General features: G+C 47.3%; 1 protein-coding gene and 1 long non-coding RNA gene across 4 annotated transcripts; one reads left to right on the top strand and one right to left on the bottom strand.

Moving 5' to 3' along the window:
* Window positions 1-1418: 1418 nt before the first annotated feature.
* ZNF839 (zinc finger protein 839) lies at window positions 1419-21034 on the bottom strand. Of its 3 annotated transcripts, none has more exons than XM_073241822.1 (8): window positions 20958-21034; window positions 11640-12524; window positions 8980-9204; window positions 7154-7246; window positions 6534-6683; window positions 3530-3661; window positions 3247-3376; window positions 1419-2599 (listed from the first exon to the last, which is right to left on the bottom strand). In XM_073241822.1, the coding sequence occupies exons 2-8, from the start codon at window positions 12462-12464 to the stop codon at window positions 1722-1724; spliced, it is 2433 nt and encodes an 810-aa protein (XP_073097923.1). In that variant the 5' UTR covers window positions 12465-12524; window positions 20958-21034; the 3' UTR covers window positions 1419-1721. The 3 variants fall into 3 exon arrangements, with proteins under 3 accessions (XP_073097923.1, XP_036847585.2, XP_036847586.2); XM_036991690.2 differs by lacking the exon at window positions 20958-21034 and adding an exon at window positions 19683-20211; XM_036991691.2 differs by lacking the exons at window positions 8980-9204; window positions 20958-21034 and adding an exon at window positions 19683-20023.
* Window positions 19933-20954, top strand: LOC140850690 (uncharacterized). Its single transcript, XR_012133655.1, has 2 exons — window positions 19933-20097; window positions 20204-20954. It is a non-coding gene; the product is annotated as an uncharacterized lncRNA (long non-coding RNA).
* Window positions 21035-21270: the final 236 nt, after the last annotated feature.

The following is a 21270-nucleotide window of genomic DNA, read 5'->3' on the forward strand; positions in this document are numbered from 1 at the left end:
TCCTACTAAGTGGAAGGTGGGGGAGTGTGTCCATGGTGGTCATAGTGCAAGGCAGTGGCATGGGATGCACTCATCTTCCATGAGCCAAAAATAATGCCTAAAACTGAACCACAAAGTGACAGGCTACACCTGTTGCTTATGATGTAGACTGAAATACCCAGAGCAAACGAGAAGGCCTCCTCAAGAGGGTGAGGAAGAAAACAGTGGTGACCAGGGGCATGAGGAGGGCCGGGTAATGCGAGGGTGGCTCCCTGCAATACAGGAGAGCATCAAATCAGCAAAACAAAGAGGAGGACGGGAGAGGCAGCTTTCTTTAAAAACTAAGTCTTAGAGAACTGACGCTTTACTTACATGTATAATTCTGCTAAAAATAAACCAAATAGCTAAAACGAAAGAAAACTGCTAAGCAAATGGAAAAAAAGTGAAGGCAATCATATCTAGAACAAAAGCTTACCAGAAAGTAGCCATCTTCATGGTGGGCCACAGGCTCAGTGGTCAGCCGTGGTCAGCCCCAGCCTTGCCCAGCAGCCGCCAGCAAGCACACATCGGCCTGGTGCACGTGCTGCTGTCCAGCTTCCTAGGCTCTCAACTCTGTTCAGCGGAATGCAGGTCATTTTTATTCTATTAGCTAAATTCCCTACCCATTTATGTAGCACATACACAATGCTGCAACTAAGATGTGTAAGGATATTTGAGTAATGTCCTGTAAATAGAAAATAAATGTGTATTTAACAGGGCCTCTGTCCAGACTGTGGCCCAAGGATGCAGATTTGCCCCAGCTTGTTGTGTTAGTTGCCAACAGAGGTTATGAACAGTCCTCAGGCAGGAGGCTCTGTCCACACCCCAGGGTCCTGGGATGAGACTCACTCTGGGCTCCTGAGACATGCCCGAGTCCACAGGACACAGCACAGTCTGACCCCCGAGTCACACTCTCCCAGGCTGCTGTGGCTTGCTCATTGCTGGTCCTTCCATCCTTCTAGGACACCCCTCCTCTGTTCCTGTTAAGATCCAGGGAAAGGACAGGACATGCCACCCCACCCCGGCACTGGAAGGCTGTAGGAAACACCGGCCCCAGAGTATAAAGCCTGCCCAGGGTGGGAGGCAGCCCATGGTCCCCAGCTCTGGCCACTTGGGGTCTCTCCTGAAGGTCTCTGCCAGTCGGGGGGCGAGCTGTGCCCTTTTGATGCTCTCATCTGATTGTGGACAAAGGGCCTCCCTGTCCCTCCCCAAAACAGAGCGAAGAAAAACATTTGAAAGGAAAGAGACCTCAAAAGGGGCCTTTACAAGTGGGACATCAGAGATCTGGAGCTCTGACCTCAGCTCCACTGCACTGTGGGCCTTTACGCCTCACTTCCCTCATCCATGAAATGGGAATAGAAATGACTCCTTCCTGCTTTCCAATAAAGTGCTGCCCAGAATGGATAGCTTATTTATTTATTTATTGAACCCAGATGTGGTGGAAAAGCAGCGTATCACAGCAGAAGAGGGGCCTGTTCTGGGGAGTAGGGAGCAGGCAGACAAGCAACTGCACTAATCGGCAGGCCACTGCATCCGAGGGACACCTGCCAAACTGCCCCAAGCAAGACGGAGGAAAAGGCAGACATTATTCTTTATAAATAAAACGTTCTTTTGCATCATATTCACATTAGAAAAATATACAATACTTGAAATAGACCTTCTTTGGGTAAAATACAAAGAAATCTAGGGCTGCGTTTCTGATTTCACTGTGAGGGCTCTGCCTCCATGGTTTCTAGAGGAGCCCCTTCTGGGGGGCCCGTCTGCAGGGCATCTGTCACTATGACAACATGCTCCTCCCCAGACACTATGGAACCTGGTTGGGACAAGATCAGCCCGTCGGAAGTCTGAATAAATATCTGCTCCTGTCCCTGAGACAGCAACTCGAGGCACCCGTGGGTAAATTCAAAAGCCATGGTTTCACCAACAGCAACAATGCTCTCCAGTTCCCTGTGATCAGTGGGCACCCCAGTCCCACAGGGCAACTGGTCCAAGTCCCCTATATGGCTCTCCCTGTCAGGGGACAGTGACCTGTTCCCGCCAGGCTGAGGCCCTGGCTCAGGCACAGTCCTGTAGGCACAGTCCACTGGCACGATGTCCATGGACAAAACTTTCTCCAGCAGGGGGGCCTCGGTGAGCAGGGCGGCAGAGGGGCGGGAACAGTGACCGTTCACGTGGGAGCTGTGCACCTCGACGGGGTTTCCTGCCTCTGTGTTTCCAGACCCACTGGACAGCAGGGGCACCACACCTTGGGTGGATATCAAGGTGCTGCAGCGATCCTGGCCCCTCGGGCTGTCCCCGGCGTTCCAGTCTGAAGAGTGTTCCTGAGTATCCTCTTCGAGGAAAGCTGCCACTTGTTCCTGGGCCAGCATCCTGGGCTCTCCTAACTGAGTGTAAAGACCTGGCCCACTGACCTTCTGGTCCAAGACAGTAGGGTCCACAGACCCACTCCTGGCTTCTAAGTCAGCAAATGCTTTAAGCTGCTGGCCTGTATGTGATACACTTGCATTGCTACCAGCAGCTGGCATTGTACAGTTTTCTTCAGAATGGTGAGAGGTGCTCCCATTCACCCGAGGACCGAGACCTAAACAGTCAGGAGAAACAGGTGAGCATACCTCTGTGTGCTGCGGCCTGTTCCTATGCTTGACAACCAAAACAAGCTAGTCCAAATTAGTTTTCTCACACACAAAAAAAGAAAACATAAACTCTCCTTGCTACTTGGGATTGGCAGCTTCCAGGTATGCATGAAGCTCCAAGAGGAGATACAGGCTAGCTAGGCAGAGCTTTCACTATTCTCATTGTCTAAATCTGCTCCCCACTCCCACCCCTATCATGGCAGAAATAAATCATAAGTTTGGAGAATTAAATGGAGAAGGCCTCCAACCTGGAGAGCTCAGGATCAGGCAGGGTATCAGGCAGGTTTTAGAAAGTTGTATATGTTCAGTGTCTAGCTGACAGGTCTGGCTAGAGCCAGAATAAAAGCCAGAACATTTCTTCTTTTCAAATGTTAAATCTCAGCTGGCACCTAGAGCCAAGTCCCATGAAAGCGAAGCCACAGACGCAGCGTGTCCTTGGGACCCACGCCCGCTCTCGGGACCTAGGAAAACCTCAAAGCCTCATGGGAAATGCCAGGGGACAACAGGATGCTGGGAGGCTGGGATCAACTGCCACAGGGGCGTCCAGCCTGACGAGCAGGCTCTGAGCCACAGCGCACGCCAAGCAGCGTCTTACCCTCATTGGCAGTTGGGGCACACAAGGCCAGCGCCCACTGGCCTCCAGTGTCAGCCAACACCTGGGCAGGGTCCTGGGGTGGGGGCCCCCTTCTGGTCCTTTTCACCGAGGCCAGCCTCTCCTCTGCGGTCTGTGAAGAGAAAAGCCCGTCAGCTGAGACTAGAAGAAGTGGGCAAACTTGCACCTCCTCTCCCTGGGGAGCAGTGCTGTGCATGGAAGAAGTCAAACCACAATCATTCAGTATTACAGACAGTCACCTGGCGCATCCCCAGACCACACCCACCTTGATTTCCCTTTTCCGTTGGCCAGCTTCCTCCAGCTCCTCTCTGTCCACATCCCGGCTGGTGTCCTTGGGCCAAATGCAATCTGTGCATGTTTTCCTCAGTTCTTCTGTGATTCCTAAGGACTCGGCAACCTGGGGGAAGAGCCAACACACAGGAGTCAGACACGTGTCAACACATCAGGACCGGAGCATGCAGTGCAACGAGGGGCCGTCCAACAATGAGAAAAATGAAGATACATATCAAGTTAGATGGAACAGCTGATAACACAGAACCTAAAAAAAAACAGAACCAGAAGTCCCTAGGTCAGCAGAGTAGACAAGGATTATAACAGGATTTTTGAAACTTTACAACACTCGCCTTAGCCTCATCCCAACTAAGTAAGGTCAGTCGGATACCAAGAGAACTTTCTTGCCTGTTATTCCTCCCTTTTTAAAAAACAGTCCTACCCAAACAACAAATGCTGGCAAGGTTGTGGAGAAAGGGGAACCCTCCTACACTGCTGGTGGGAATGTGAACTAGTTCAACCATTGCGGAAAGCAGTATGGAGGTTCCTCAAAAAACTCAAAATAGAAATACCATGACCCAGGAATTCCACTCCTAGGAATTTACCCTAAGAACACAGCAGCCCAGTTTCAAAAAGACATACGCACCCCTATGTTTATCGCAGCACAATTTACAATAGCCAAGAAACGGAAGCAACCTAAGTGTCCATCAGTAGGTGAATGGATAAAGAAGAGGTGGTACATATACACAATGGAATATTACTCAGGCATAAGAAGAAAACAAATCCTACCATTTGCAACAACATGGATGGAGCTAGAGGGTATTATGCTCAGTGAAATAAGCCAGGCAGAGAAAGACAAGTACCAAATGATTTTACTCCTATGTGCAGTATAAGAACAAAGTAAAAAACTAAAGGAAAAAAACAGCAGCAGAATCACAGAACCCAAGAATGGACTAACAGTTACCAAAGGGAAAGTGACTGGGGAGAATGGGTGGGAAGGGAGGGATAAGGGGTGGGGGAAAGGGGACATTACGATTAGCATGTATAATGTGTGTGTGTGGGATATGGGGAGGGCTGTACAACACAGAGAAGACAAGTAGTGACTCTACAGTATCTTACTACACTGATGGACAATGACTGTAATGGGTTTTGTGGGGGGGACTTGGTGAAGGGGGGAGTCTAGTAAACATAATGTTCCTCATGTAACTGTACATTGATACCAAAATTAAATGAATGAATGAATGAATGAATGAATGGATGGATGGATGGACAGATGGATGGATAGATAGATGGATGGATGGATGGATGGATGGATGGATGGATGGATGGATGGATGAATGGATGAATGAATGAATGGATGAATGAATAAATAAATAATGAATGAATGAATAGATAAATAAATAGATAAATAGATAGATAGATGGATGAATGAATGAATGAATGAATGAATGAATGAATGAATGAATGAATAAATAAATAAATAAATATTTGAAGAAGAAAAAAAGCAGTCCTACCAATTCCAGAATCACACCTTTCCCAGTTGGTGGAGAGAGCAGTCTGGGAACCCGAGAGCCCAGCTGGACCCCAGCTTCTCTGCTTGTGGCCTGGGTGACCTTGGTAGCCACCCATCTCTCAAGTCTTGGTCTCCTTTTAGTTTCAGAGACTAGGCTGCCTGGAAGGGGTCTGTGAAGGTTAATCAGCTCCCTATGCAAGGCCTATGTCAAGCACCTGATGTAAAAGTAATGACTGACAGCTGTCATCTCTTACATGCAGTCACCATAAAGGGAACACGAGAGAGGAACAGGAAGGCCATAGGTCCAGGGCAGATGGAAAAGGGGGTCGGTAACTTGATGCCTACCAAGCTGACAGTGTCCCCTTGCAAACTGAACCACTGTCTTTGCTCCTAGGAGGCTGCATCACAGCCTAACCCCTAAATGGACGGGTCCCTATGGGTGTGCACAGCATTGGTGCACGTCCAATCTGCTTTGTGACAGGATACCCACACTTGTTTAACTGACAGTTTAAAAACCTACAGGTGACTACTGCCAACCGGGGCATCTATAGGAGGCTTAGCAAAAAAATCCACTACATTTTTATAATATATAATTTAAGAAATAAGATATAAACATTTATTAGGTTAGATTAAATACTGAACTTGTATAAAGCTAATGATAATGACCAAAAAAAAAAACCAAAAAAACAAAAACAAGAAAACCATGTATCATATAACAGTGTGACCAAGACCTCTGGCTCCAGAAGTAACATTCTGTGAAGCACTAGACCTTCTAAGACAGATTAGGCAAGTCCAGCACGAGTTTAACAGAATGTCAGGAGCAGATAGAGGAACAGGGCCTATGTATTCTTCCTTGTTATATGAGTGATTTTTTAAATAAACAAGGCACTATTAAAAACCATGGCATGCAAGAGCCTGAGATGGTCCTGAGTGGTTCCCTTCACAGAGGAAGGGCTGAGAGCTGGGCATCCTGGGACTTTGTGGGAGTCAATGAGGCACTCACCAGTGGCACAAGGGGACAAGGACCTGTGTCTCCAGGCTGGACATTGGCGGGGCCCCAGAATGATCTGACCAGACGGCCATGCTATGCTAATAAAGGGTTTTATCCAAAACAAATAAACCACATCAGTTCAAAACATATTTCCATCAAGAACACAAACATCTAACGGCAGTTTGATGACAATGACATTGAAATGAGAATTTTCTCAGAACACCCACAAATGATAACTATGACCCCACGTAACCCACCACCCTAAAAACCTGCATAAGGAAGAAAATGACACACTCTACTAGCCATGGTATTAGCTGTGATCAGCAGTAAGTGGGAGGATTACAATCTTTTCAATTTCCTTTTAGTTTATCTGCATTTTATTTCTGAATTTCCAGGAACAAGCATTTATCATGTTTGTATCAAGAAAAAAAATTTCACTTCCTGGGAAAAAGCTGAAAAGAAGCTGAATATGAAGATGTCGCATAGGGTGGTTACCTTGTTGTTGTTTATTTCCAGAGGCTCCTGAGAATGCGGCCCAGGATTCCGGAGGTAATCCTGACACATCTCTTTAACCATTTTGTGCAACTCTTCAAACTCCTTGTACACGGCTGGGAAGAAAGGCTTTGCTCCATGACCCGTGTCAACCTTCATGAAGGGGAAGAGGACAATGTTTAGGCCTGAGGCAACGACAGGAGATATGGAAGGACACAGAGCCTGGAAATGGGGGGCGTCTCCCTCCCTCGCCAGCAAGAGCCTGTGTGTGTAGAGCACCGTGCTGGGCAGGGACACCACAAAGGGCCAAAAAGCAGGCCACCCTAGGTGGTAGCCACCAGAGGGCACTGGGCCGCAGCTCTGAAGAAGGGACAGCCTCAGGAGAGGGAAGGGAAGGCAGAGGACTAAGGGCCTGCAGGCAGGAGGTGGCCAGGCCTCACTGGGCTGGGCAGCCATGCTGGCGCCCCGTCAGTGTAGGCTCAATTGGCAAGGGTCTTGAGTGCCGGAAAGAAAGCTACTGAGGGCTGGGCTGCCCACGGTTTGTACCACCATTTTCTCGCCCCACATAAAAGTTAACCAGTCACCCAGTCCCTGAGCAACCCGTTAGAAACGCTAAGACTCACCTTTGTCAGAAGAAATTCATACACGGTCACCTCCTGGGCCAGTTGAGGCAAAGCCAGTTCCACCAGAGCCTCCCGGTCACACTGGTGGAGAAACTATCAGAAGAAAGTGTTTGACATCTCTGAAAGCCTGCAAGAATTTCCCAGTAGCCAACAAGTTTGTGCACAAAAACATAAAAGAGAGAAAGTTCCTAAAATTCTCAGTGATTGATCAACTCTCAGCTATAAACATTCTGCTTTATTAAACATCTCGCTTGTTCACCCATTAACCAAGTCCTCTGATTACTCCTGGATTCCAAGTCCGATTCCTCCATGACACCCCTGAGTGCGTCGTGGGCACCAGGCCCTGGATGAGGACACAGCAGTGGGGAAATGCATTCCCCACTCTCAGGGCTCACCAATTAGCACCAGAGACAAGGATGTGAGCAAGTCCCAAGGTAGCCAGCAGTCAGGAGACCTGAGCCGAACCATGGATGGCAGAAGAGGAGAGGGGACGATGGAGAGGCTGCATGTGGGGGCGGGGCTGCAGGTGGGGGCACAGGCCTCAGGACATGGGGAGGGGTGGGGGAGGAGGAAGGAGGGGTCATGAATGGCTCTTAATGCCCAACTGAGCACCCAGTCAAGCCTCAGACGAGGTGTGTGTAGGACGGGAGGAAGGCAGCTCATGGCCTCTGCTGCAAGGTGGAAGGTGGAATGGTAGGCCAGACACCCAGGTGGGAAGGTCTGACATCAGAGCTCTGAAGCTCAGGAAAGGTCTGAACAGGAAGTACAGGACGGAGGTGGGTGTCAGCAGAGGGAAGATGGTTTGAGACACCAGGATGGGTGAGGTCACCCGGGAGGCAGTGACACGAGGGGGGGCAGAGACGTCTTAGAGACAGAAGGCCTCAGGAGGCTCAGGGAGCTCAGGAAACCAGTAGGTTCCTCCTCTGTTAGGTGGAGATAATAACAACTACAGGATCAATGAAATGAGGTATACCTGGAACTCAGCACGGGGACACGGGGTGAGCATGGCTGAGTCGCCCACAGACAGCGCCTCTAGATGGCGCCTGTTCGAATGTTAATGAAGGGATCCAGGACCCCCTTACCTCCTACTCCTAGAATCAGTCGCCCAGGATTAGTTAACAAGCCCGGCGGGAGAAAACCTAATTCATCAGGGTTTAAATTCCCCACTAGAACATGTGACCTCATGAAGCTTTCTAAGAAACCCACTTCCTCTCTGAAAACTGCTCCTTTCCCTTGGGTTTAGGAGTTTGGAGGGCCCGGGGCCACCTGTCTCACTAACCTGTTATCTTGCATTTTCTCTTGCCATTTTTCACTTTTTTTCTTTCAGATATGTACCTGTCCATTGCCAAGCAAATAAATACATCCTCACCAAAGACAATCTGGGACAGTTTAGGGGGCCCCTTTTCTAAGTCAATCCCACTAAATTCACTAAGCCTACTTTCAAGGACTGGAACGGAGACTCCAGGATTTAAACGTGAAACACGCATGTAGATCTTGAAACTTTTTGCAGACAAGTGGAAAACCATTTCTGTTGTTTTCTCAACTGCTACCATGAAAACACAGGTACAGTCATTCTAAGACTTCAAAGGCAGGCAGCTCTTGCTCTATCCAAGACCCTCCTGCCACTGCCAACAGGCACACCTAGGAATCATTTTAGATAACCCTACCCTTGAATTTCTTACATACTTTATCCAGTTAGATTTCAGGGAAACTGTTTAGTTGTCCTGGGTCTTTTACTTTTTAAATTCAGAAACTTAATGGTGACTCTGCATATACCTGCCAAAAAATAAAGAGGTTTCAAGAACAGCATTCTCAGAGTGACGCACCTCCCGGAGCCCGGCTCTGCTCCTTGCTGTGCTCCGCGCCCCAACGGCCCTGTGTGGAGGGGCCTCATCACTCTGCTCGAGGGTGGCTGTGCTGGACTCTGCAGGGCCTATGGAGTAGCCACTCCTTCTAGGGCCTGGCTGTCCCTCTGACCCCAAAAGGGCTGAAACACTTCCATTTTCTGGTCCAGACACCAACGCCTCTTCAACTTCTACAGACTGACCATTCTAGGTATTGGTGCACGCCAAAATGAAAATAAAATAATCATGCTTTTATATACCATAATGAAAACCTTGAAGCAGAAAAATGTCAAGTCAAAAGCAAGGAACTTGCTAAATTATTTCTTCTTTGCATAATCAAGACACATTAACTGTGTGTAATCAATGCATCTTAAACTTTCCTAACAAGATACCCCTTTAAGACACAAAATGAGTTTCAGCCAGGCAGTTTGGGCCAACGAACCAGAACCCTGGGGTGTTGCCCAGAATGGAGCAAGAAGCTACTCTTGACATCACTGCCACCTTAAAAATCAACCTGGAATTTCGTCATTCCTAGCTTACCCATGACTTTAATTTTTTTAAATTTTTTATTGGATAAATTTCAAATACTATAAAATCCATACTTTGAAAATTCAGTTAGTAGATTTTAGCATATTGACAAGGTTGTTTAACCGCCACCACTAATTTCAGAACATGGTCATCGTCCCAGAAAAAGACCCCCTACCTATTGGCATCACTCACTCCTCCCTCCCTCCAGGCCCCTGGAGCCACCTGTCCACTTTCATTCTCCATGGATGCACACAGGCTGCTTGGGAGAATCCTGGATCTGGTGACTGCACAGCTTACTTCCTCCTTCCGGGCCAATGCCCTCCTCTGAAAACAGGACTAAAACACCCCCCTGACCCAGGACTGTGGGAAGGTTAAATAAACCAATAAGAGTGTGCACCTGACATGGCAGCTAGCACGAAGGGTGTCCTCCTGACTAAAGGACTTGCCCTCCACATCTTCACTGCAGTGGAGCTTCAGGAGGAAAGCCAGGCCTCTCTGTGGCTTTAAGTATCATGTGGCCCTCCACAGCAGACTCGGGAAAGGAGAGAGACACAGACCTACATGTCCCTCTCCACCCCAGCCGTTGGGGGGAGCCAGCTCTGGGACCCCACAGCCTTATGACCCCACTGTTGCAATCTGGCCAGCCACCGTTCCCAAGGCCAGGTGCCCATATTCAGGAAGTCAAATATCTAGAAGCTGCTTTTGCTGAAGTGTAGGACTTATCGCTGAAGGAAGTGGGAAGCACAGGTTAGCCTGGTGGCACTGTGAAAGTGCGGGGTATGCCTGTTGTCACTGGGAATGATTAACAATGCCCATTTCACCCTCCAAATGTCCTGGTTTGGATGATAAACTACAAATCATCCTGGTCCTGCTACAACCTAAGTAGAGAGGTTTCTGAAAGTTGGGGTCTTACCGGCCATGAGAGGCAAAGAACCTCCTGAATGGGGCAGCCTGGTCTAGAGGGTGGGCTTTGGAGTCAGGAGGCCTGGGCCTAATTCCCACACTGGCAGAGTCCTAGCCAAGCCTCCACAGGGTTGCTCATCACCCTCTCTGAACCCCACACATCTCGTTTCAAGTAGGAGCTCTTGCACCTGCTTTCAGAGCTTTCATAAGATTAAGAAAATGTATGTGATGCCCAAAAGTAGGCATGCAATAAATGGCATTATTGTTACTCTATTATTACTGAGGCCAATGCTACAGAGCAAGGTACGTTTTTGATCTCAACACAGGGTTGTCCTGTGGTTCTGGCACTCAACTTCAGTATGGCTCTCCTGGGCCCAGAACGCCTGTCCAGGTCCCAGAGAGCTGATCTGTGAGCCAGCAGCCCCAGGGATCCCCTCCCCTGGCTGGGAGCAGGGCTCATAGGGTGGAGCAGGCCGGCTTGCATTTCAGCGTCTTCCAAGTCACTAAGTCAAACTGCCTCTGAGTAGTCAGCAGCTCCAAGGCTGGTTTCTCTAGGTAATTTCTCAGAAACTACAAGTATCAGCTGGCCAGAAGCACAGGAACAGGAACAGGAACAGCCAATAAGTCAAAGGAAAAGAAAGAAAAGAGGTTAAAGCACGATGTGATGAGGGCAGAGGGCTGCTGCTTGTTAAAGTGACCCATCTGCTATTTCTAAAATAACACCATGCACACAACACGTTCAAGAACTTTAAACTGCAGTGAACATATTGTGACGTGGTGATGCAAACTCATGCGACTATAACCACTTTGTCTGACTGCAGGCAGCAGGAATGGCAAAACAGGGAGAGCGTGCCAAGCAGCGTGTTACTGCTGGTGCTCCGGGGAGCACCCCATGGGCTGCTGCCCCCCACGGACCTCTCCCAACCCAGTTCTATCTGCACCAGCCCAGAGTGCTCTGCTATGAGTTTCACCGACCAGATCTAAAGAATCGGGGGATGTTCCTCTCGTGTGCGCTCGGTATGTTACGTTATCCCAGACAGAAGACACGCAGCCCCTGACGTCCGGCAGCAGCGCAGACAACGGCAGGGGTCATGGATCCCTCCAGGACCTTGGCTCTGCTTCAGCCTTCGCCTGAACCCCATCGGACACTGTAAGGTTAACCTAAGGGTGACGGGCTGGAGCAAGGACACTGCAGCAAACAGCAACGTTACCTGCAGGCCACCCCATGCTGACCCGGCCCCTTCCTCACTGACGAGAGCTGGTGGGGAGAGCCTGGGGGACGTCAGGCTAACAGTCCTGCCCTTGGCGCGGCCCCGGATCACGCTGCCGTTGGCCTTCTCAGACTGCAGCATCTCAGGTTCCAGCTGGCCATGGCCCGGATGCAGCTTCAAATGCCGGGCCAGTCCTCCCTTTCCAATGTATGACTTCTCACAGGTCTGACACTTAAACATTTTGGGCCTCAGAGAGCAGCCCGATACATCAAAGGGCGCCTTCTTTTCTCTCTGCTCTTCATCTTCTTCCACACTCAGTTCTGAATAATCATCAGAATCCGACAGGTGACTGTCAGCCAAATCCTCCGTTTTTATGAATATATAGTCTTTAGCTTTATATCTGGGAGGCCGAGATATCCGTCCAGAACGTGTTTTCACTTTTAAAGATTTTTTTAGTTTCTCAGTGTGTTTTGTATGCGAGTTGGAAATAAATAAATTGGCTGAACTGGATGAAACAGATGTTACTGCCAGTGGCTCAAAGGTTGACAATGGGGCCAGCACGGTGCTCTGCCCAGCTGGCACTTCACGGGTTGAGGCTCTCTTCACAGGCACTGGTTGGAGGGCAGGCAGTGGCCTCTGTACCAACAACTGAACAGGAGGCTGAGGTGAGTTACTCAGGAGACACAGCTGTGGCCCGGTGCTCAGGAGGGGCTGTGCCCTGAGCAGCTGGGAGCTTGCAATGCCAAGCCCCAAGGCGCTGGACTGCCTCTCTGGCAGCTGGCCCTGTCTGGCTGTCTTGGGCAGGATGGTGGTAAGCAGCGGCATCGGCCTCTCTTGGGTTTTCCTGTCTCCAGATGTTACCTTGACACAAATGGCCTCCAGTTGCTTAAATAGAAAAAGAAAGGTGCTATGCTTACCAACATTTCTACAATTTTGCTCTCATCAAAAATCTGAAATTTTTTCTAAATTATAAATACATTTTACATATTAAAAAGTTTTATATAATGTATCTGTACTGTGCCAAGCAGTGTTTCTCAACCTTTCTGATGAAGCTACACAATATGGTTTATATCACATCCTCTTTTCTTCCAGCAGGTAACAGCGCCATGAACCTGCGACCCACACAATCGTTCAAGGTGCTGGGTGGCTCCAGACAGTAGAGTTCCTGGGCACTAGAGGGCGCCACCTACACAGTTATTATTCCATAGTAATCATTAGAAATATGAACCAGCAAAAGTTTTGTAAAAACAAAAATTCCACAAACACCAGAAAGAGAACTAAGTGAAACTGAAATCACCAATCTTCTTGATAAAGATTTTGAAATAAAAATCATAAACATGCACAGAGCTACAGAAAAATATTCAAGATCTCAGGAAGGACTTCAAGAAAGAGACAGAAACTTTGAAAAATACAGTAGCTGAAATGAAACATACAATGGAGGGATTGAAAAGCAGATTAGATGAGATAGAGGAGATGGTAAATGAAACAGAACTTAGAAAACAGGAACACAAAGAAGCTGAGGCACAGGGAGAAAAAAGGATCTCTAGGAATGAAAGAATAATAAGAGAACTGTGCAACCAATCCAAATGGAACAATATTCACATTATAGGGATACCAGAAGAAAAAGAATAGAAAATCTCTTTGAGGAAACAATTGCTGAAAACTTCCCCAATCTGGGGAAGGAAATAGGTCATAGAAAGCCAAGACCTCCCAACAGAAGGGACCCTAGGAAGACAGTACCAAGACATGTAATGAATGATTAAAATGGCAAAGGTCAAGGACAAGGACAGAGTATTAAAAGCAGCCAGAGAGAAAAAAAAAGATCACTTACAAAGGAAAGCCCAAGCAGGCTATCATCAGACTTCTCAACAGAAACCTTACATACCAGAAGGGAGTGGCATGATATTGCAATGAAACAGAAGGGCCTCCAACCAAGAATACTCTACCTGGCAAGATTATCATTTAAATTTGAAGCAGGGATTAAACAATTCCCAGATAAGCAGAAGTTGAGGGAATTTATCTCCCACAAACCATCTCTACAGTGTATTTTAAACGGACTGCTATAGATGGAAGTGCTCCTTAGGCTAAACAGCTGTCACCAGAGAAAATAAAACCACAGTAAAGGAAGTAGACCAATAAATTACTAAGCAAATGCAAAATTAAATCAACTACCACAAAGTCAGTCAAGGGATACACAAAGAGCACAGAGTATGACACCTGACACATAAGGGTGGAGGAGGAAGAAAGGGGAAAAAAAAGAACCTTTATATTGTGCTTTAAGTGGAAAAATAAGCAAGTTGTTAGACTGTTAGATAGTAAAGAAGCTGCCCTTGAACCTTTGATAACCACAAATCAAAGCCTGCAATGGCAATAAGTACACATCTATCGATAATCACCCTGACTGTAAATGGACTGAAGGCACCAATCAAAAGACACAGAATTATAAAATGGACAAAAAAACAAGACCCATCTATATGCTGCCTAAAAGAGACTCACTTCAAACCCAAAGACATACACAGACTAAAAGTGAAGGGATGAAAAAAGATATTTCATGCAAATAATAGGGAGGAAAAAGCAGGAGTTGCAGTACTTGTATCAGACAAAATAGATTTCAAAACAAACTAACAAGAGATAAAACATTACATAATGATAAAGGGGTCAGTGCAACAAGAGGATATAACCATTATAAATATCTATGCACCCAACATAAGAGCACCTACATGAGTGAAATAAATACCAACAGGATTAAAGAGGGAAATAGAATGCAATGCATTCATTTTAGGAGACTTCAACACACCTCTTACTCCAAAGGACAGATCAATCAGACAGAAAATAAGGAGACAGAGGCACTGAACAAAACAGAATAGATGGACCTAATAGACATCTACAGAACACTCCATTCAAAGCAGCAGGATACACATTCTTCTCAAGTGCACATGGAACATTTTCCAGAATAGAGCCTCAAAAAGAGCCTCAGTAAATTCAGAAAGATTGAAATTGTTTCAACCAGCTTCTCAGACCACACACTTATGAAACTAGAAATAAATTACACAAAGAAAACAAGCCCAGAAACATGTGGAGGCTTAACAACATGCTCCTAAATAATCAATAGATCAATGACCAAATAAAAGCAGAGATTAAGCAATATATGGAGACTAATGACAATAATAATTCAGCACTACAAAATCTGTGGGATGCAGCAAAGGCCATGCTAAAAGGAATGTATATTGCAATACAGGCCTACCTCAGGAAAGAACAATCCCAAATGAACAGCCTAAACCCACAATTCATGAAACTAGAAAAAGAACAAATGAGGCACTAAGTTAGTAGAAGGAGGGACATAAAAAAAGATCAGAGCATAAATAAATAAAATTGAGAAGAATAAAACAATAGAAAGAATCAATGAAACCAGAAACTGGTTCTTCGAGAAAATAAACAAAATAGATAAACCCCTTAGACAGACTTATCAAGACAAAAAGAGAGTCTACACACATAAACAGAATCAGAAATGAGAAAGGAAAAATCACCACAGACACCACAGAAATATGAAGAATTACTAGAGAATACTATGAAAAATTACATGCTATTAAATTGGATAACCTAGACGAAATGGACAACTTTCTAGAAAAATACAACCTTCCAAGACTCATCCAGGAAGAAACAAAAAATCTGAAAAGACCAATTACCAGCAATGAAATTGAACTTGTAATAAAAAAACTACCTAAGAACAAAGTCTCTAGACCAGATGACTTCACCTCTGAATTTTATCAGTTAGAGAAGAAATAATACTCATCCTCCATAAAATTTTCCAAAAATACTCCCAAACTCATTCTGAGTCCAGCATCACTCTAATACCAAAACCAGGCAAAGACACCACAAAAAAAAAAGAAAAGAAAAGAAAAGAAAATTACAGACCAATATCCCTGCTGAGCACAGATGCAAAAATACTCAATAAAATATTAGCAAACCAAATTCAAAAATGCATCAAAAAGATCATCCATCATGATCAAGTGGGATTTACTCCAGGATGCAAGGAGGTGTAATATTCAAAAATCCATCAACATCATCCACCACATCAACATAAAGATGGATAAAAATCACAAGATCATCTCAATAGATGCTGAAAAAGCATTTAACAAAATTCAATATCCATTCATGATAAAAACTCCCAACAAAATGGGTATAGAGAGCAAGTATCTCAACATAATAAAGGCCATGTACAACAAACAGACCCCAAATCACACTGAACAGCGAGAAGCTGAAAGCTTTTCCTCTAAGGTTGAGAACAAGACAGGGATGCCCACTCTCCCTGCTTTTATTCAACATAGTTCTGGAGGTCCTAGCCACTGCAATGAAACAACACAAAGAAATAAAAGGCATCCAGATTGGTAAGGAAGAATTCAAACTGTCCCTGTTTGCAGATGCCATGACATTCTACATAAAAATCCCTAAAGAATCCACCCTAAAACTACTAGAATTCAGCAAAGTTGCAGGATACAAAATTAATACACAGAAACTGGTTGCATTCCTATACATTAATGATGAACTGGCAGAAAGAGAAATCAGGAAAACAATTCCATTTACAACTCCATCAGAAAGAATAAAATACCTAGGAATAAACCTAACCAAGGAAGTGAAAGACCTATACCCTGAAAACTACAAGACACTCATGAGAGAAATCTAAGAAGACACCAATAAATGGAAATACATCCCAGGCTCATGGATAGGAAGAATTAGTATTGTGAAAGTGGCCATCCAGCCTAAAGTAATTTACAGATTCAAAGGAATCCCTATCAAAATACCAACAGCATTCTTCAACGAACTAGAACAAATAGTTCTAAAAGTCATATGGAACCACAAAAGACCCCTAATAGCCAAAGCAATCATGAAAAGGAAGAATAAAGCGGGAGGGATTACAGTCCCCAACTTCAACATCTACTACAGAGCCACAGTAATCAAGACAATTTTGTACTGGTGCAAGAATAAACCTATAGATCAATGAAATAGAATAGAGAGCCCAGATATTAACCCACACATACACAGCCAGTTAATATACAATAAAGGAGCCATGGACATACAATGGGGAAATGACAGCCTCTTCAACAACTGGTGTTGGCAAACTGGGCAGCTACATGTAAGAAAAGGAAACTGGACCACTGTCTAACTCCATACACAAAAGTAAACTTGAAATGGATCAAAGACCTGAATGTAAATCATGAAACCAAAAAACTCTTAGAAGAAATCATAGAATGGAAGCAACCTAAGTGTCCATCAGTAGATGAATGGATAAAGAAGATGTGGTACATATACACAATGGAATATTACTCAGGCATAAGAAGAAAACAAATCCTACCATTTGCGACAACATGGATGGAGCTGGAGGGTATTATGCTCAGTGAAATAAGCCAGACAGAGAAAGACAAGTATCAAATGATTTCCCTCATCTGTGGAGTATAACAGGCAAAACTGAAGGAACACAACAGCAGCAGAGTCCCAGACTCCCAGAAGGGACTGCCAGTTACCAAAGGGAAAGGGGTTGGGAGAAGGGAGGGAGAAGGGGTTAAGGGGTGTTATGATCAGCACACATAATGTAGGTGGGTCACGGGGAAGGCAGTATAGCACAGAGAAGACAAGTAGGGACTCAAATAGCATCTTACTATGCTGGACAGTGACTGCAATGGGATGTGGGTGGGACTTGATAATATGGGTGAATCTAGTAACAGAAATGTTGCTCATGTGAAACCTTCGTAATAAAATATATATATACATATATATATACACATATGTATATATATATATAAGCTGCTCGTGGGATGGTAGTACAACATGGAGAATACAGCCAAAGATTGTGTAACATCTTCCTATGTTGGCAGACAGTAACTGGACTAGTTGGGGTGAGGATTTAATAATATGGGTAACTGCTGAACCACTGTGTTGTGTATTTGAAACCAATATAAGATTGTATATCAATAATAATTGAATTTAAAAAAATTGAAGCCTTAAAAAAAAGGAGGGACAGGAGACAGGACAGCCCAGGGGTGGTAGGCTTTCCCAAAGAGGTGATCTCTGTGGGGACCTTGAAGCCTGAGAATTTTTTGCGAGGTGGAAAAGATATTCTAGGCATAAGGAAAAATATCTGTGAACACAGGAAAAAGGGCACTGCATGTTGGAGGAAACTGGAAACTGTTGTGGGTAGGAACAGGGAGGACAGAGCCTCATCCGTGAGAGGATGTCCACTCGGCCTGTGCCTTCTGATCCACATCACCCCCACAACCACAAGGCCTGGATTCTCCAAAGGCACACTGGAACCTACCCGCAACTCCGCCTCTCCTCTTCCAGATTTCCAACTTTCAGATTACCGCCCTTCCAAATTCAGTTGAGATACCACTTCTTCAGCAAAGTTGCTCTGACCCCGCTCAGCCATAAATAACCTCTCCCTTTCTCTATATGCAATTAACTCTTTGTGTGTATCTAGCTTTCTGACCTTGATTAGAAGTTGTGTGAGTCATGTTTTACCTCCTTGGTTAGATCATACCCTCCTTAGGGGCAAGGTTAAATCAGGTTTGCCTTTGCGGCCTCCATCGCACAGCTGGGGCTCAAAGAGTATTCACCGAATAGACCACAAAATTACATTATTGTGAGTGCAGGAAGAATTTATATCACCCCAATTAGATTAGGTACTCAATACAATAATGCTGCCTAACTCCAAGCTTGCTTTATTTTATGGAAAATGTCATTTTTGGACTCTTGCCTAAGTTGCCACACCAAATACAAAATACTGGCTACATTCCACAGGCCCTGGAGTGCAACCACACCAGGGGACCCTGACCACACTCAGCCTCTCTGAGCAGGTTTCCCATCTGTAAAACACTGCTACACTTTGTGTGGCTCCTGAACACTAAGTGACCCGGCACAGCACCAGGCAGAGCAGAGGCTCTGCACATGGCAGCCACCATCCCTCTTCTGTCTCCACACCAGCTGTGCATGGCTTATGCAGGAGGCATTTGATTCTTCAGCAAAACATGAGCCAGAAAGCTCATCCAACAAGCCTTCCCTCCTGCAAATAAGGAAACCAAAGCCCAAAGACGTTGAGTTATCTAAGGTCACACCTCTAGAAGTACTTTGGGCAGAATCATACTTGTCTGAACTTTAGCAAGCCATCTCTCCAGACTTACACTGGGTACAACTCTAGGCAGCCAAAACCACTCAGTCAAAAACAAAGAACAATGGAGATGGTTAATTCTATTCTCTACCTATTTCTTCTATTGGAAGAAGCATCTCTCCAGCAACTTTGGGGTGAGAAGCACTGTTTCTTACGACCCCAGTATTGAAAAATGTGGTTTTAAGATGATGGGAAGGAAACCACTTCAGGAGCTACCCTGGGCCCTCTGGGCTTGGAAGAACTTCCCCAGCAGCCAAGAGCCGGTGACCTGGGAAACAGGGCCACTGAGAAGTGATGCTCCGTAGTAGGCAGGCTGCTCGCGTATTTCACTCATGGGGTGTACGTCAGGCACTGTGCTGTGGCTGGTGACGAACCCAGGCTCTGTCGCTCAGGACGGAGCGTCCCGCGTCCATTGTCCCAGTTCTAGGCCTTGGCACCTGGGCACCTTTCACCTGAGAAGCCCCTACGATGGTTCCTTTTAATCCATTCGGAATCGGCCCCGGTGTCAGGCCCCAGGACGCCTCCTCAGGACCCTCCTGTCACTCCCAGAACCTGCCTTACGTCTCTTCGACTGCTCAAGGCTGCACCTCCCGCACCCAGGGCAGCGCCTGGAACAGCGAGCTCCACAAACGCGGAATGAACAACGGCCTGGAAGAGGAGCCCTGCGCAGGGGGCCAGCGGGCCCTGGAGAGGCTGCCGCGCCCGTGGAGCTCGGGGCGGGGCCGCCTGAGCTCGACGCCGGCGGACCCCGGCCTCCGCCGCTGGGCGGCTCTGAGGCCGCCGAGGGGAAGCGGGGGCGCGGCCTGGGCCCGCCCTCCCGCCCGCCGCGAGACCTCGGCCGCCCTGCGGGCCTCCGCTTCCCCACGCCTCCGGCGGCTCACCTGAGGGGTCAGCAAGCGCGGCGCGCGCGGTGGCTCGGCGCCCGGGCCCCGCTGCAAGGCCGCCTGCTGGGCCACGTTCCGCAGCCGCTGCGCCGCGTCCTGCAGCACGAAGGGCGGAGGCTCGGCAGGCAACCGCGCCTTCGCCACCTGCTCCAGAACCCGCCGCAGCTGCTCCGGGCCCAGCGGGGCCACGCGCGCGGCGCGGCCGCTCTGGTGGGGGGTAGCCACGCCGCCGCCGCCATCCTCGCTGCTGTCCTCTGCCTCCAATTCCGCGTCCGCCATGGCGGCCGAGGCGGGAACTCGAACCCGGGCCACTAGAAAATGGCGGCTCCAATGTGCGTCACCTGGGAAAGGAGCGGCTACGAGAGCCCCGCAGGCCAAGACACCTCAGAGGGCGACCGCACCTGACCCGCAGGTCGGTGGGCGGGGCCGGAGCTAGTCCCGCCCCTCCGCCTCTCCCCGCCCTTATTTTCTTGTTGCTCGTCAGGGACGTTTTAACTTGCAGATACCGCCCCCTCCAGGAGCTGTCCTGCACCTCTCCGGCCGAGGTCTTAGGACGTTCCAGGCCCCTGTCCTAACCTCATGCTATCGGAACGTTCTCAACGTCACTGCGTCCTGGACGCGCAGATTCCTGGGACCCACCGCCGTGAGCGACAGGGACCCTGGGTTTAGACAGAGTAGGGTGAGGGCCTCCAGAAAAAACAACGCGAGGTAATCCGTGGTGAGACTTGCTCTGGCCTGCTGGGGGGCCCAGCTTATTTTCTGACTTTACCCAGGTGCTGCTTTTCTTCCTCCAGCCCTAATCAAGTGGTTTACAACCTGGGCAATTTAACAAGCAAGCCCAAAATAACGTAGTAGAAACAGGAAGGATTCCACCTTAAAAATAAGATTGCATTTTAAAACCCAATTAGTTAAAAAGTAAGTTTCTTAACATACTCTTTAACAAATAGACAATAACTCAGCCCACCCTGGGAGCAAAGCAGGCAGTCCTAAGTGATACACTCCCAGACCAGGAAGCTGCTATCCTGGGAGGAAATCAGAGCAGTACATTTCTTGTAACTAACCAGGAAGACTAATAAGAAACTTAATGTCTCTTCAAAGATAAACATTTTGGGACCACGTAGCAGGTCTGCATCCCTAGCCCTTTGTCTCTCAATCGCCTATAAAACCCCTAGACAACGCACCACCCCGGGCTTTCCTGTCCCCTCCCGGCGTGAGCCAGGAGCTCTGTCCTCTCGCTTTATCTCTAAATAAAAGCCTCACTCGCTCTCCTACCTTGAGTGTTTGTGAAGTTCATTCTTGACTCCACGAACAGGAACCCCGGCATCATCCAGACCTTCTGATTATCAGATCTGGGAGGGGATTCAAAGTGTGCGTTTTTTACAAGCAAATCCCCCCAAGCCCCAAGTTGTTCCCAGGTCGACCCAATCCTCCCTACCCACTCACCCAGTTTTACTCGTCAGAGCCCAGCAGAGGGCCCGGCCCAGGGTGCACACGCAGCAAATGATCGACGGATTGATGAATATGAACGACCAAACAAGCAAACCTCCCACCCCTCTTGACATTGCAGGCCCCTTCATACCAGCTC

Source organism: Manis javanica, chromosome 8 (assembly GCF_040802235.1).
Source record: "Manis javanica isolate MJ-LG chromosome 8, MJ_LKY, whole genome shotgun sequence".
In the NCBI taxonomy this organism is placed as follows: Eukaryota; Metazoa; Chordata; class Mammalia; order Pholidota; family Manidae; genus Manis; species Manis javanica.